Genomic DNA, 16,223 nt, shown 5'->3' with positions numbered 1-16,223 from the left:
TCGGTGTAGCCGTGGCCTCCTTTTGTTTAGGGGCTTTTTTGTTTTGCCGTAAAGCTTATCGACGTAAAAATAGAACTACGGATTGTTGTGAAGTTTCACATGAACTTGGATAAACTGCAACTGCAACTAATAATTTATTGAAACAAGTGTATGGTAATGAATGTTTGCCGTGTCACTTAAGATTGCTTAACAAGTTTCGTTGTAAAAAATGTGAAAAACGCCGGGCAAATTTGGCGAAATTTTAAAATTCCATAATAGCTGGACAGGGGGCCGGCCTAGGGAACCATTTTGCGAACTTGTTCGTAACAATGATATAGTCTTCATCATCTTGGTGTATAATATACTATTTCGTAAAAACCATGGAAATAACAAAATTTTAAATCTTCTCTTTATATAACTTACTTTACTTTATATAAACAATTACGTATTGGTGCTCTCAGATGGATACAGTTAAATGTCATTGTTTTCATAGCTGTTTGCAGATTCTAAAAATAATGTTGTTTACAAAAACACCCTTATTATCAATTATCAAATCACTACTACTAATATATAAATAGATATTATCATTTCTTCAGTTTGTATTTAAACATCGAAGTGAGTTTATTTGTCAAATTTTTTTATATCAATAATTTTTTAACCGTGGTAAATGGGGTCGAAAACAACCTCGAAAACACGCTGGTTCCCGACGACATAGACAAAAATTTAAGTGCAAGTCTGAAACACTTTACGTATATCTGCGATCTTTATCGCACCTAGGCTTCTTCATCGAGCATAATCTCTACTTCACCTGTTAACCACAATAATTACTTTGTAAATGTAGCCAAAAATTTTTCAAATTCTATAACTCCTTCTCATGATCCGCTTTCATAACTACCTCATGCTAATGTTAACTTACATCCAGTTTCTTCTTTATGCCCGTTGTTTTGGCAGAGGTTCGCAATTAATGACAAAAATAAATACTCATCTAGAACTGATGGACTTTTCGAGTCTACCCAATTGTACATTATTCACCTCACCTCACCACTTTAATTTCATTTCAAAATGGCACTTCTCCCATTCGCCTTAAGACGGTTTTAATTTTACCTCTGCATAAAGGAGGGATTATCGCCCGATTGCACCTCTTCCCAAGTTATCTAAGATTATAGAAAGATTGGTCAAAACGAGGCTTTTATCATTTCTGTTTAAATATCAATATTTACTATCCATCAATTTGTGTTTTTAAGTAACAAATGAATGATGCTATTTTCATGGTGCGATTCTAACCTTCTCTGTCTCAATGTTTCTAAAACCAAAGTTTTATCCTATAAAAATACATTGCAGCCTTTTTTATTAAATAACACCACTATTTCGTTTAATATGTAAAATTATTATGGACCATTATTTAAAAAATAAAGTTCCTCCTGTTTTGCGCTGAGATCAGTTTCCAAAGAGCTGAACTTATCCACCTTCTTAACAGTCTATTATGCCCTTATTGAGTCTCATCTCCGATATGCCCTACCCTTCTGAGGTACGTGTGGTGCGTCTGAATTTGAGCGAATCTTAAAACTACAAAAGAGAGCTGTTAGATATTTACTCGGACTTAACAGCGGAGCTTACTGCAGGAACTTCTTTAAAAGATTAAAAATTCTGACTCTTCCTTATTCATCTTTGAATCCGTTTACCTAATTCGTAAGCACGCTTCACCAATTTCAGAAAGATCGTTGCTATCCACTTAGTAATGCGGAGCACGACCTTTACCTACCTACTCCACGTTCAGAATTAGTTTCAGGGCTCAATAGTTTACAATGCAAAAAAATTGCACAATCACTTGCCAATTGAAATTAAATCGATATCATCTTTTCCCGCATTTCGCAATAATTTGAGTGCATATTTATTGGAAAGTGCCTTCTTTGTAAACGACTTCTATACTAATAATAATATTTAATTCTGGACATACCGCATACTGCTTTAATTTTTGCTGTGGACTGATTACTATCTATTACTGTTACCTATAAATTAGTTACTCATTATCGTTTTATTTTGTATATTGAAATTTTATTTCATTTGTTTTATCTTCATTTAGTTATTTTTATGTTTGTTTTTTTAGTTTTTACAAGCTTTTGTCTACAAATTGTAAGAATTTTTTGACAATAAAGCATTTCTCTCTCTCTTTCAAGAAAAAGGCATTATAAAGAAACAGTGAACCAGGATTGTACAGATCCAATCAAAACAAGTGAATTGACCAAGGTACCACATTCAACCCAACTCAACTCCAAAATAAAGTACACAACCCCAATATCGACAGAATCAAAGAACTGAGAAGTAGTCGGTCTTTGGGTTATTGCACCGGATTCACTTCTTATCGCGGTATGATGACGATTTTTGATTAAAAAATCTACTTTAATATTCACAGATGTAACGGAAATGGTTGTATCGGAACCGAAGTTGGAGTCGCAGTTTTAAAATTTGAGTTGTCGGAGTCGGAACTGGAATCGGAGGTAGATGAGAGATCTGCTGTACTTTATCCATTCGTTTTTTATCTTTTTGACAACTACCTTAGGATGTAACTTTTGTTTTTAACTTTTAACACAAAAAGTGAATAAACAAATAGACAAAGTACAATCGAGATAAAATGAGGTAGCAGTTTAATCATTCACATTATATAATCGTATTGTAGTATTATAGACTTCTAACTAAATTCTTCATGAAATTTTAATACTATAGGGAAGTAGTAACACGATCTATTTGAAAAAAATGCTGAACAGTCATTTTCCTTGGCCGTACTGTTAAATAAAATTGAATGTGCAAATCCTCTTTAATTTTAGTCTGAGAAATAAATTAAAAATTAAATCTTATACCAGAAGATTCCAGAAGAAGCAAATTGTTTTTGACGAACAAAACAGTGAACTTTCTCAGTTGTCATTTCCCATTCCGTTAACATTTCATTAATTTTTTCTTGAATTAGGTCTCCTGTATGTCTTCCATTGAATGTGTGACATTTCAAAATTAAATTTTTCATTTATGGCGTGTGCTGTTAGACAACGATACGTTTGAACTTTGTTAATTCCAAATGTCTGTTGTAAATGAAATTTTGTCATATTGTGTCAGCAAATCATTTATTTTTTTTGCTAATGTTGCATACAACTCTACAAATATATTCTGTATAAAACTGCCTTAACTGATTATTGGCTACCACGAACTGATAAGACGTTCAATGTCTTCTACGAAATTATAGTTTGTTTCAGAAAGGTATAGAGTAATAAAACCTCATTCGGTATGCAAAGGGAACACAGAGTGATCCAACGAATATTTAAGTCACTTTCATAGTTTGGCATTGACTTTATTGTAAAATTCTTTCTTTTTATCAAGTGTAACCTAACCTAACCATCCGGGTTGACGTCAATTTATGGGTTTAGCCTATTGTTATCCATTCACAAACACTGAAAATAGTGTACCAAAGGCGTGCTGGTAGGATACTCGTAAAAGGAAAGCCGAATCTGAAATAGGGTTGGAATTAGGCAGAGGCATTAATAGATGGTTAAACGGTACCTGGTAAATGCAAAACGTAACTGTATAATCTACTACCTAAGTAATCCCTACACAATATTTCGATATTGACACTTCAGGCCAGAAAACATACTTTGCCCATTTCTCTAGGCAATAACTTGAAATTTTAATATTACGAACAATACAATTTCAAACGGACACCGAAATTGAGCCGAACTGGACGGAATTCCTCATTTTATTACTCTATACTTGTCTGAAATAGACTATAGAAGGGAAAATCTTGCAAACAATTCATTTCAAAAATCAATCTATCTACTTCCATTGATTAAAGATTAGAACTATCCATTTTTCAATCCTTCATCGAAATATTTTTGCGATAGTTCAGACTACCAAGGTTTTCACCTCCGATTTTCATGAATCTACATCTATTTTAATGAAATTTTCATGCGAATCGATGCGAGCTCGAGGAAATCGGAGGTAATACCTAATTTTTACCTTAGTAGCCTAGACTAAGAGTAATTTTTTTTTCGGCTGCTTAGAGAAAGACTTTTTCAGTTTCTAGTTTATTTGATTCTTCGTATTAAGAAGATGTACATACTTTCAAAGACTTAACGATGTAGTTGTGCCTCCACGTAACATGTAAAAACCTGTTCACACACAATGCGCTGCCTATTTCGCCCTTTCCCCCCGTTCTAATTTTGATTTAAAAGTATCGGAACCAAAGTCGAAATCGGAGATCGGAGTTCCGACTTCTTGGAATCCTAGTCAAATATCCGTAACATCCTTAATAATAACTCAAGGTGCGGATATTAAGCCTTGTCCTCCTTCCCCTAGGAATCTCCCGTATGTTGGACACAGATCAAAAATCCTAACCTAACCTAACCCGTCAATTTTCATTTTACTACCTTGACAGCTATCCCCTCAGATTTTTTAAATAACAAGGAGGGTCGTGCGATACTTCGTTGGAAAGGGTTTGAAAAGCAGAACTCAAAAATGTATCACACTTTACTTATAGTAAAGTACACATAGTAAAAATTATATTTATTTTTATTGCTGGACCGTACCGCGGTTACATTTATTTAAAAATCTAGTTAATGTGTTAGGTTTTGGTAGTTGTTGATAGACATTACTATAGACTTCTTGTCACAAAATTTTTTAAAACTGGTTATATAAAAAAAAGGAACGGGATGGTAGAAAAAGGACTGAGGAAAAACAAGTAGATAATTTGTCTCAATTTGTAGTACATCCAACCGGTTTAAGTAGAAATGTTCCTAGAGAATGCGAAGTAAGTCACAGAAACGTTTTAAACATTTGAAGAAGCTAAAATTCCATCCATATAATGTAAATAATATGGCGCACGAATTGATCCAAATCGACGACTGCAATATTGTAAAACTATAGATAATAGTTCATCCAAATTACTTGAGACATTTGTGTTTCCTATGAAGCTACATTTTATTTGAATGGTCCTGTCAATATCTGACAAAACGTCAGATATTGATTTGACGCAAACCCTCTATTGTTTCGAGAGTATCATACTCAATTTCCGAATAAATTAAATATCTGGACAGGTACACCAGGTGATCATATTATAGGACCTTTCTTTATCGACGGCCATTTAATGGAAGAATCCTATCTTAACCTTTTACAGACACAAATAGTCCCTGCAATTAATGATGTAGTTAGAAAGAATCAAATTCATTCACTCAGTTTATCTTAAATCCAAAGCGTATGTGAGCCAATTGTTTCATCCAATATTTGAAAATTACACATTTTTGAGTTCTGCTTTTTAAATATGTACGAAGTATACAACCCCCTATTTGAAAAATCTGAGGAGGTAGCTGTCAATTGTAAGGGGTAAAAGGGACGAAAATTTTTATATGTATACCTCGATCTTAATAAAAATGGGCGAATTCGAAGATTTTTCATCTTTGTCTAAATAACGACGATACTTGGAGGGGTATGATATAATATCCGCACGGTATATTTATACTTACATAATATTGTTTTTGGTATATAACCACCTATCCATGTATCCGACAATAGATTTATAAAAAAAGTTTATCAAATTAGAATGTGTTTATTTCTTTTACTTAAAATAGGTTGCAGACGGTCCTGCATTCTTCAATGTGCAGCGAAATTTTTAGGATCAAACAAGGGCCGGCATCTGGTTTAATGTCTAGAGAAAAAATTGCGAACCAAATACTCATTATTTTTAGGAAGTAGTTTTACAAGGACCATATAGCCTTATCGGATTACTTACTATATATAAAATTATTTTTTTTATATACACTTTTCGAATGCGATTCGAGCTCTCGCTTGTCGCGCCAACTAAAATATTGTACTGTATATTAGACAGGAGCGGCTTCAACGATTACTCAAGTGTGTAATTTCGTAACACTAACTAAATATATTAATTCATTACCGTTGTGTCTCTTTCGTTATTATTTCATTTACTAGATTTCTAAAAATATGGAATAAGGATCTTTCCATTTAGAAAATGTGTTTTTGGCTTTTATTTTTTTTTCAATTTATGCCTGCTTTATATTCTCTTTAGAATGACATGAGGTGACGTAAACCTAGTTGTAAGGTGAAATATCAATTGCTTCAAGAGTTTGTAAAACTGGTAAACCACAAACGATGATAATTCGAAACACGCTGTTTAGATATTTAAACCACAGTTGATATTGAGAGAGATAAGCTTTATTGTCATTAGAAAATTTTACAATTTTATCGATAAAACGACACAATTTTATATTTGATAATATAAAAATATCTTACTTCACACTAAATTTAATTATGCCATTCTATTGAGTCTATGGTAAATTCTGTCACATAATAATAAGGTCTTTCAATCAAAAATGTCTTTGTCAATCTTCGGACCTTATTAAATGTATTTGCCATTATTAAATTTGAAGGTAGCTAAATGAATAATTTTTTGGCGCTGAAGATGATGGTTTTTCACCAGATCAGAAGTGGGTATAGTTAAGTAGATATCCAAATTCTTTCTTCTAGTAGGATGGGTATTAATGGTTCTCTCAGTTGAGTTGTGGAAGTGTTTGCGATCCAAACAAACAGATTCTAAAATGAAAAGAGCGGGGAGAGTTAGAATTTTGTATTTTTTAAAATAGAATTCACAATGCGTTCTACTACTCAAACCATAAATATAACGAAAAGCTCTGAAATTTGAAGATTCGAATAGGTGCAAACTACAAGACACCCAGATAGGCAAACCATACCGAAGATGCGATTCGAACAACGAATAGTAAGATTCAATCGCAAAAAAAGCAGAAGATAATTTGTTTGCCAAGTTTTCCACTTGTACAGACCATTGAAGGGCACCGTCAATATGTAGACCAAGAAACTTGACCGAATTTGAGGATCGTAATAAGTCATTGTTGAGTTTTGGACTGGTAAAGCTCCTTTTTAGGATAAAACTGGAGTTTTCTCAGTGTTTAAACAAGGACCGTTCGCGTCAGACCAGGACTTAACAATAATGAGATCTTTGCCTATGGTAGAATATAACGCTTGTATCATCTGCGAATATAGCGAATTTACCATTAATTCGTAAGTCTGTGACATCATTAATGAATAACAAAAAAAGAACTGAACCTATAACTGTAACCTGAGGTACACCACTGCTACCTGGCATTTTACTTGAAACTTTGCCATTAGCTCTTACCAATTGTTTTCAACATTCAAGGTAAGATACAAACCATTTGAAGGGAACACCTCTGATACCATAATACTCTAGTTTGTTAATCAGAATTTCATGATCAACACAATCGAAGGCATTAGCGAAATCACAAAAAGCCGAAGCCGTATAAGTGGGGTATATATTTCATTAAGAACAGAAAACATGCCGTCATCAGGGCATTTATTAGATAAGAAATCAAATTGTTGAGCTATCAAGATTTTATGTTGAAAAGAATTGATAATAGACGGTTTTTCATTAATCGTTCAATTATCTTCGATATGATTGGTAATAATGCAATAGGACGATTTTTCTCACCATCCCTGTGCAGGGGAACAATTATATTTGTTTTTAGACAGCTAGGGAAAAATCCCTTGTCAATTCGTTGATTGGAGAATATAAAATTTATACATATACATATAATACTGATTTATATTAAAAAAATTTATATTTTCATCAAATAATGCAAAACAAATCGTTTAATATAACATAGTTTTTTTATCTCTTCTATATAGAAAGGATGCTCAATTTGTTTTTCTGAACGAAAGTTTGTTAATACTAGTGTCTAGTAGGTTATACTGTTTTCACATACAGTTGAGTGATGTTTTGTGCGAAGTTGTTGAGTAATGAATGACTGTTTTTTATTTCCTTCTATTTTGTACCAGATCTTTCTACTATTGCCTCAAAACACCTTGAGTATGATTGCTGAACATTTGTAAAATAGAAATGAAAATGTGAATCATTAAAGAAAATGGTTGTACAAATTGCTTCGTTTTGAAGAAGTTCTTCTAAAATTAATATATTTATTTATTATTTTCACTTTTGAAGTAGGTTGTTTACAAAAAATAAAAAGGGAGGTGATGAAAACATATAAGGAATATTTTTTATTTGGAAATAGGACGCATACCATCTCGATCCACCGTGTTTATCTGGTTTTCCGAATTGAATCGTGGTCGCACTTCGCTACAAGATGAATTTCGTGAGGGTTGTCCGAAACCGATAGTTGTGCCAAAAAATATCTGCTGCGCGTAAACCGACATTGCAACATTTTGCTGTCAAAAAAATTTGTTCGCGTTGGATACCTACCAAATAATTGGACAATCGCTCAAAAAAAAATCGTGTCGATTGGGGCAAACGAACGTAAAAAAATTGAATAGCGGTGCTTAAAAGGCCTTTTAAAATATCGCAACAGGCGACGAATCGAAGCTAAACAACAGTGACTGTATGACTGTAGCAAATGGTTGTTTCGGAATAACTGGACATGTCGTTACCGTTCCATTAGAGCGACGTATAACGGTCAATTCTGAATGGTACACCAGAATTTTTGTTTGCCAGAAATAGGTTTAATTTTACGATTTATTAATATAAATCTTTCTTGGGAAGTAATTATACTTAGAATTATACTTAACTGTTTATTATTTTTCAATAATGTTTGAAGATTAAAAAAATTTCTAGGTTTTGATTTACTATGTTTTATTGTAAAAATACAAAAACATCGTGATGGAAACATTTGATAGATGACGCCGTTTGCATTTATGCTAAAACACTCAAGTTAATTGAGTGATAGAGTTGCAACATTGCATAGTAGATTTATTGAGTATCCTTATGATAAATCTTTGATTGAAATTACAAATTTATATAGTAAAATTGCTAAATAGTAAATAGTACCGCTTAGTAAATTTTTTGAAATTGTTTTGTTATTTTTTCAATTTGAATTGAATTATTTTGTTTAGTAGATCTACTAAATTGTTGTACGTTAAAATTACATATACGAATATGTATTTATTTCGTTAGATGTAGTTTTTTTATATACAAATATTCCTATTACAATTGTGAAAAATATATTTATAAAAATATGGGACAAAATTGAAGAATATACAGAAATACCTCGAAACGAATTTATAAAAGCTATAGAACTCACACTTGCAACAAACAACGTACTTCAAATATGAAAATGAAATATACAAACAAATTGATGGTTGTGCTATGGGGGCTTCCATTTCAAGTGTTATAGCACAATTGGTAATGGAAGATCTTGAGGAAACGGTCCTAAGCAAACTTGATATAAATATTCCATTCTTTTTCCGATATGTAGATGATTGCATTACTGCCGTACCAAAGAATCAAATTGAAAACATAAATAAAAAATTCAATTCACTATCGAAATCGAATAAAATAATGAAATCAATTTTCTCGGTCACATTATGTAAAATTAACAATACCACAAGAACAGAATGGTATACGAAATCAACTTGGTCCTCAAGATATTTGAACTTCAATTCATGTCATCCTATGTCACAAAAAAGATAATAAGTGATAATAAGTTTGGCTGATAGCTATTCAAAAAGCAAAAACTGCATTGAAAGAAAATAATTATCCGGAAAGAATGATAAACAACATATTAAAGAAAAGGATAAACAGATACTACAATCAATTAAAAAGCAAAACAGAAACGAAACATAAAACATTTTTCCTTACCATATGTACAAGGACTTTCCCAACAACTCGGTATTTAGAAAATAGACTATAAGGTCATCAATACGATAAAAAAAATAAAACAGCATTAACGAACCTTGAAATATCAAAAAAATATTAATCCAATTATAAAATTTCAAAAATTCTTGGATCGGATTCTAATACACGAAAAAGAGAATTTTTAGAAATGGTTCACATTCATAAGAACGAAAAAGCTGTAAATGATAAAAACGACCTAAATTATTTAAGTAAAATTTATAGCTGTATTTTGTAAATTCTAATAAAACTACAAATAATTTAATTGATTACTGCTATATATTTGAGATGTAAGAATTACGGAAAAATTCATTTTTCTTTTTAAAACAAATTTCTATTTCGATTTCATGGTTTTTTTGATATTCATGATGTAGGGGATCTATTGATTAATATAAATATACAAATTGACAGTGTCAATATATATTGAAAAAGACTGAAATAATTCGAAACGTCAATGTTTATCTTTCTTTTAAAAAATTATTAAAGAAAAACTAATTTTAAAACAGAAGAGGCCTAAAATCAAGAACATTTAATAAAATAATATATTAATTTTTTTTGGAGTTATTAACGAAAAACTAAATACCATTTCTTTTCATCTTATTTTGTTAATAACAATTGCAATTGTTTACCTGCATGAAAATCCTCCGAAAACATTTTTTTTAGAGTTGATTCGGAATCGAATGAGCTATCGTTCATATTTTTAAGACCTTCATCTCTATTTTTCACGCTTTAGAATTTTTTGACTAGACTGTTATACTGATGATAGATCTTGAAAAATTATAATAATTTATTTATATTATTTGCTATGATTTATTGTGTAAATGTAGTTCGAAAACACATTAGTAGATTTCAATAAAATTATTTTAATGATTTTTTACAGGTTGGCACAATACAACGCCCAGAATAAGGCAGCTGGGGGTTACATGATCATAGAACCGAGTATGAATCAAAATAATTATCATCAGGCATCTCAAGGTAGTTATCCACCGCCGCTGCTACATATGAACGGTGCAGTAACTTCGAGGTACGATGGAACGCAATCCAGGTATTTGTTATAAAATATTTGAAACTATTGATAAACATACACTTTTTCTACTGAAGAAATAAAAGATTCATTACTCATCACTATAACATCTACATACCTTTAAGGGACTAGTACCAGTTGTAAGAGTAAACAATGATGCGAAATTCCATATAAAACTTTTTGTTTATTATATTTTGATAATAAAGTGTCTAGGATAGATAGAAAACTGAAAAATATTAAGTGTTTGCTCAGCAAAAAAAATTCGTAACGCCATCCGTATTCAAGATAAAGGGCTTTGAAGAAATTATACGCATTTTTTACGATTTTGGCGCAACTACTGGCAACATTGTATTGAAATTTTATACGAATATATTTTGGAAGTCGATACATCCAATGAATTTGTTTTTATGTCTGACTTTCTTAAAGGGCGTTAGTTACACGGTTCGTACCAAGTAGTATTGAACTTTTTTAATATTAGATTTATTAAGGAAAATTTCAAGTGAAGTGATTTTCTGCAAAATTACGGTAAAATACAACAAATCAAATAGAACGCACAAAGAACTAAAAAAATCTGTCGATTGGTTTCGAGGAATAAAATTAAAAAATCCCATTTCCAGAAAAATGCGTTTAAAGTTGCTGTCGATCGTTCCACTACTTGTAGAGCACCGAAGAAGTGTTTTTTTGAAAAATGTGAAAAAATGAATTTTTTGAAAATTATAACTGGTACTAGTCCCTTAAAGTAAAGTAAAGTAAAGATAAGTAACAGGAAATTGTAATTTCCTGAATACCCTGGTATGTAAGCGATTTTTTCACGTGATATGTCTCCTTTAATTTATGTTCTATAAAATTTATAATTTCAACGAAAAGTGAAAAGTGAAGAGTCATTTTTACCTAAAATTAGGCATCATATGCGATTTTGAAATATTTACGTATTCAAAAAAACACCGCTAATTTTGAGACACAAATTTTGCTAGATTTTTCTAGTAATAAATGTGAGAGATCTATCATTTTAAATGGCATAATTTATTTTTAGGAAAATATTTATCCACGTAGTATAATCTTCCTATTCTTACTTGAAGGAGTAAAACATTCAGATAACAAATAATTTTGCCGCCTTCAGTGGCGTCTCGTTGTTAAAATAACTAAGTAGTATTATAATGGACAATAACAGACATTTTTTATTGGAATTCAATGAAAAATTACGTAGCGATTTTAAAAAATTGGCTTTTGCTCACAATTCATTTTGATCATAAATAGTGACGTTTAGGACAATGGCTCGAAATTAAAATGATATTTAGGACAATTTGAATTTAAAGGTTCTTTCACGCCCAACAACCTTCGTTAGAGAGGAAATATAGACTTTAAATTATTCGCAGTTAGATTTTAGTTGACGCATTACATCCAATAAATAAAACAACTGTAGATTATCGATTCTGCTTTAGAATCCACCACGCAAACATTCAATAAACATTACTTATAACACATTAGTTTCTTATGAATTTTATCTTTTCTACAATATGATTTATTATATATATATATATATATATATATATATATATATATATATATATATATATATATATATATATATACAGGTTGTTACGGATTGTTAACCATTATTTTCATCTACTCACTCCCCGAATTTTTTGCATAAAGTCATGGAACACCCTCTATAAAGTAAAATTAAAGCCAAATGCGCTACCCTGTAGCAATATTGCTGCAATAGGGAAAAGACGAATTTTTCTCCTTTAACGTACATTTAGAAGGTTCTGTTGATTAGATAAGATTTAATAAGCAGGTAGTAATTTGGAGAAAGAAGTCGTTTAATTTTATGTAGGTAGTCTTTGGTGCCACACTCTGTCAAAAGCCTGTGCGATATCGAGGATAACAGCAAAGCAGTATTCTTTGTTCTTCAGGCATTTGTTATATTATTATTTGCGTGAGTCGGTGAACTTGTTGCAATGTCGAATGTTTGTTACTGAATCCAAATGGATCGCAAGGAATCCATTCCTGTGGAGATACATCTTCTATTATTCTACATAGGAGTAGTTTTTCGAAGTTTGAACATTGTTGATAGAAGGCTTATTGGAAAGGAAAGATACCACGTTGGTTGCCTGGTTTACGAATAAATATGTTTTATACAACTTTGAATGATTTTGACAGTATCCGAGACTTATGATAGTGTTGTGAATGTAAGTTAGCATGACTACTTTTTTGGTAATTCTTTGAGCATTTTGGCGGTTATTAAGTTGGTGTCCGGTGTTCTTTTCGAGTTAAGTAATTTGATTCCTTTATCTACTTCTTTTGGAGTCATTGCTTTGGTGGAGCGTCTTTTGGATTTGCTCTACACTCGTGAGCAAAAAAAAGTCGCACACTCACGATGAAATCTCTAGCAAAAAATCTGTATCTTCCATTCTTTTCCCGACTTTAGCTTCTCAAAGCCATTAGTCTTAGCTTTATATTGAGTGATCTATTTCTGACTTGAACTTTTTCTTTAAGTTCATCCCATAAATACTTGATAGGATTTAAGTCCGGGCTACGAGCTGACCAATCCATAACGGCTATTTCGACATTCTGTAAATTCTGCCTTACAAAACCTGCAGGAAGTGTAAGGGAATTGTCCTGCATTAGGATGTTTTCGCTGATGAAGGTGGCGTAGGAAACGATGTAATCCACTAAAATTTCTTCTACGCATCGTTGTCAAACCCCCTGCCCCAACGACAGTTTTAATAAAAACAGTTTTTGCTTCCATTGAAATTACTGTCCAAACCATCCAGGAACCTGTTTCAAAAGCCAAAAGAATATTTCTCTAGGTCTTGTATAGACTCGTCCTCTTCTATCGCTACCATGCAAGCACACTGTCTTTTCGTCTGAGAAGAGAGCAGAGCCCCATTGTTCGTCAGTCCAATTAACGTGTTCTCTGGCAAATCGTTGACGCGCTTGGTAGGTTGGAGTTAAGTAGCTGGCCCTTTTTGGCTCAAGGTTACCTGCGTCAAGTCTCCAGCCACTCCTCGCGTTTTTTTGAGCTATAGCTGGACTTGAACACCAGTAAGAACCTGATTTCTGAGTGAATCGGTCATCTTTCTCGGATGTCCACTTTTTTTTCAGGAACCGTGTCTTCGATGAAAGTTACTAGACTCGGTAGCTCCGGTAAACTCTAGTTTCGTTGACTCTTAGCCTTGACGCAATAGAGTGACGGCTTGAGTAGCTTTATCACTTGTGGCCAATTCTTGATTTTGTTAAGGGAAATTTGTATCGGTTGACGTTTGATGGATAACTGATAGTGGTGGGTCCGGTAAATAACCTTTTATAAGGGTCAGTTACCCATAATTAGTACTATTATAAACAAGCATAAAAAGAGTGGTTATCGATCATAAAACATTGTTGTAGTATGGTGAGCTCAAGAAAGATTACAATATTTTATATCATTAAAAAACTATTAATGGTGAACTATTTTTTAAATAATGTCGCGCTCATCTTCTTAATGGTTAATATGCATTAAATACAACACTGTGGACCGCCACTGTCCACAGTCGAAACCAAGATTTTATTTGATGCATATAATGCGACGTCTTCTATGGAATAAACGGCCGGCTTTTTTCATCTGAACGCTTTCAGGAGCACGTGATCTTTGGCAAGACATTGATTTCTTATCGGAGTTAATGGGTAAAATTATCTATACTCTATTTGGAAAGAGCGTAGAGTACTAAATGCTCATTATAAATGGAAAACCCTAAAATTTTTAGTACGATACTTTACGTCCAAAATTTGGAATATTTAAATATGCCAATGATAAATAACTAACTGGACAGAGATATATTTTCCCCATAATTGACCTACTAAAATGTAAGCGGCTACCTAGATAATCCGAATGGACATCCTTTTCTTTCCAAAATTGAAAGATATCTTTATTTCTCTCTCTATTTTAATACTTTCACACCAACTTCTGAATCTCCCCAAAAGTAAGAAGACCCTTACCGTCATAGCCGTTGCAATGGGTTTTTCGTAATTAATAAAATATTATTATCACTTTTTAATATATACAGTTATTTTATTTAATTATTTACAAATACGAGTATATACATGTAAGTATGAAAAACAAAAATAAAAAATATACTACACTATATTACTATAATATATACATACTTATATACTACACATTACTATATTATATACAACATTCTACAAATATTTTCTGTAACATATTTAAAGTATGTACATATTTGCAATATATGTATTTTATTCCGAAGAACTAGTGGATGAATTAATCATGAGAGGTTCTACAGTTTGATCGATAATGTTGTCTAATTCCCACATTTTTTCTTCCGCTTTGATAACATGCTGAATGCATTTTTGCCAGTTTTCAGTAGTAACGTTTTTTAAAGCTTCATTTAGTAATATTCTAACGTTCTTTAATTTAAATGTTGTGTTTTTCCGAGCTACTTCATCTTGGGCCCATATCAATTCGATCGGATTGAGTTGACAGTGATAGGGAGGAAGACGAATAATAGTAATTTGGCGATTTCTTGCCACTTCATCAATATTGTATTTCTTGTGGTGATTTTTATTTATTTTGACAATTGACAAAAGTTCGTTTTTCACCAAGTTATGGTTGAATGTAATATATTTTTGTATTAACCAGTTAATAATTTCTTGTTTTCTCCATAACGTCGTAGGTAGACTTTCAACTTATCTCTAGTGGTAACTGGCGTTGTCAAGAACAATTACAGATCCGGCTGGAATAAGATCTAGCTTTTGTATAAAGTATTCCTCGATCACATCTGCATTAATAAACTCGTGATAGTCACCGGTTTTTTTTTTATTAAAATAATAGTAGGCCACCATCAACAAAACCACCGTCACCGCCAATATGTGTTACTATTAATCGTCTGCCTTTCCCTGATGGAGCCCTCAATCCTATCGATAGTCCATCCAAGAAAGCTTGTCTAAAATTGTTAACCTTTTTTCCTACAGTGTGCCTCTCGTTAACCCAAGTATCGTCCAAATAATAAATAGTTTTTCCTTAATCCGGGAGTTTCTCAATCGTTCGTAAATAAAACCTTCTCCAACACACGATTTCTTCGGAATCTTTTAAATATGAATTTTTACGTTGTTTTTGCCAACAAAAATTTAGTTCATGTAGAACCTGCCATAGCTTATTTCTGATGATTGGTGGCCATCCGTCTTCCAAAAAGTATGCCAAAATTTTATCAATGGTAGAAATTTTTTTTAAAGTAAAATGTATGGACTTTCCTACGGATTGCATATTCGTTGTAAACCTTTGGCCTTCCTGACCGAGACTTTGGACCACTTAAACATCCACTTGTTTTCCTTTTCTTAAGAAGTTTGTAAACCGTTGATTTTCCTAGACCTGTCATCTTCGAACACATACTTGTTAGATCATTCATGAAGGGTACTGATATTTTAATGCACCATATACATTTAAAGCCATGGCTTTCTCGTTAACAGAGAGTGCATGCGTCTTCACTTTATGTATTGGAGTATAGT

The 16,223-nt window shown here is 32.2% G+C and overlaps 1 protein-coding gene across 3 annotated transcripts in view; it reads left to right on the top strand.

Annotated features, from left to right (window-relative positions):
* The window catches only part of LOC130891955 (uncharacterized), an 86,990-nt gene that overhangs the window by 26,205 nt on the left and 44,562 nt on the right, over window positions 1–16,223 (top strand). For 2 of the 3 annotated variants that reach the window (XM_057797204.1, XM_057797120.1), the window contains exon 2: window positions 10,572–10,736. In XM_057797204.1, coding sequence (XP_057653187.1) covers window positions 10,572–10,736 — 165 coding nt within the window. The remainder of the gene's footprint in view (window positions 1–10,571; window positions 10,737–16,223) is intronic. The other variant, XM_057797291.1, reaches the window with a different exon arrangement.

This window comes from Diorhabda carinulata, chromosome 1 (assembly GCF_026250575.1).
Source record: "Diorhabda carinulata isolate Delta chromosome 1, icDioCari1.1, whole genome shotgun sequence".
NCBI classification, from domain to species: domain Eukaryota; kingdom Metazoa; phylum Arthropoda; class Insecta; order Coleoptera; family Chrysomelidae; genus Diorhabda; species Diorhabda carinulata.
Note: the sequence above shows the minus strand (reverse complement) of the source record. Positions and strands in the feature narration are given on the sequence as shown.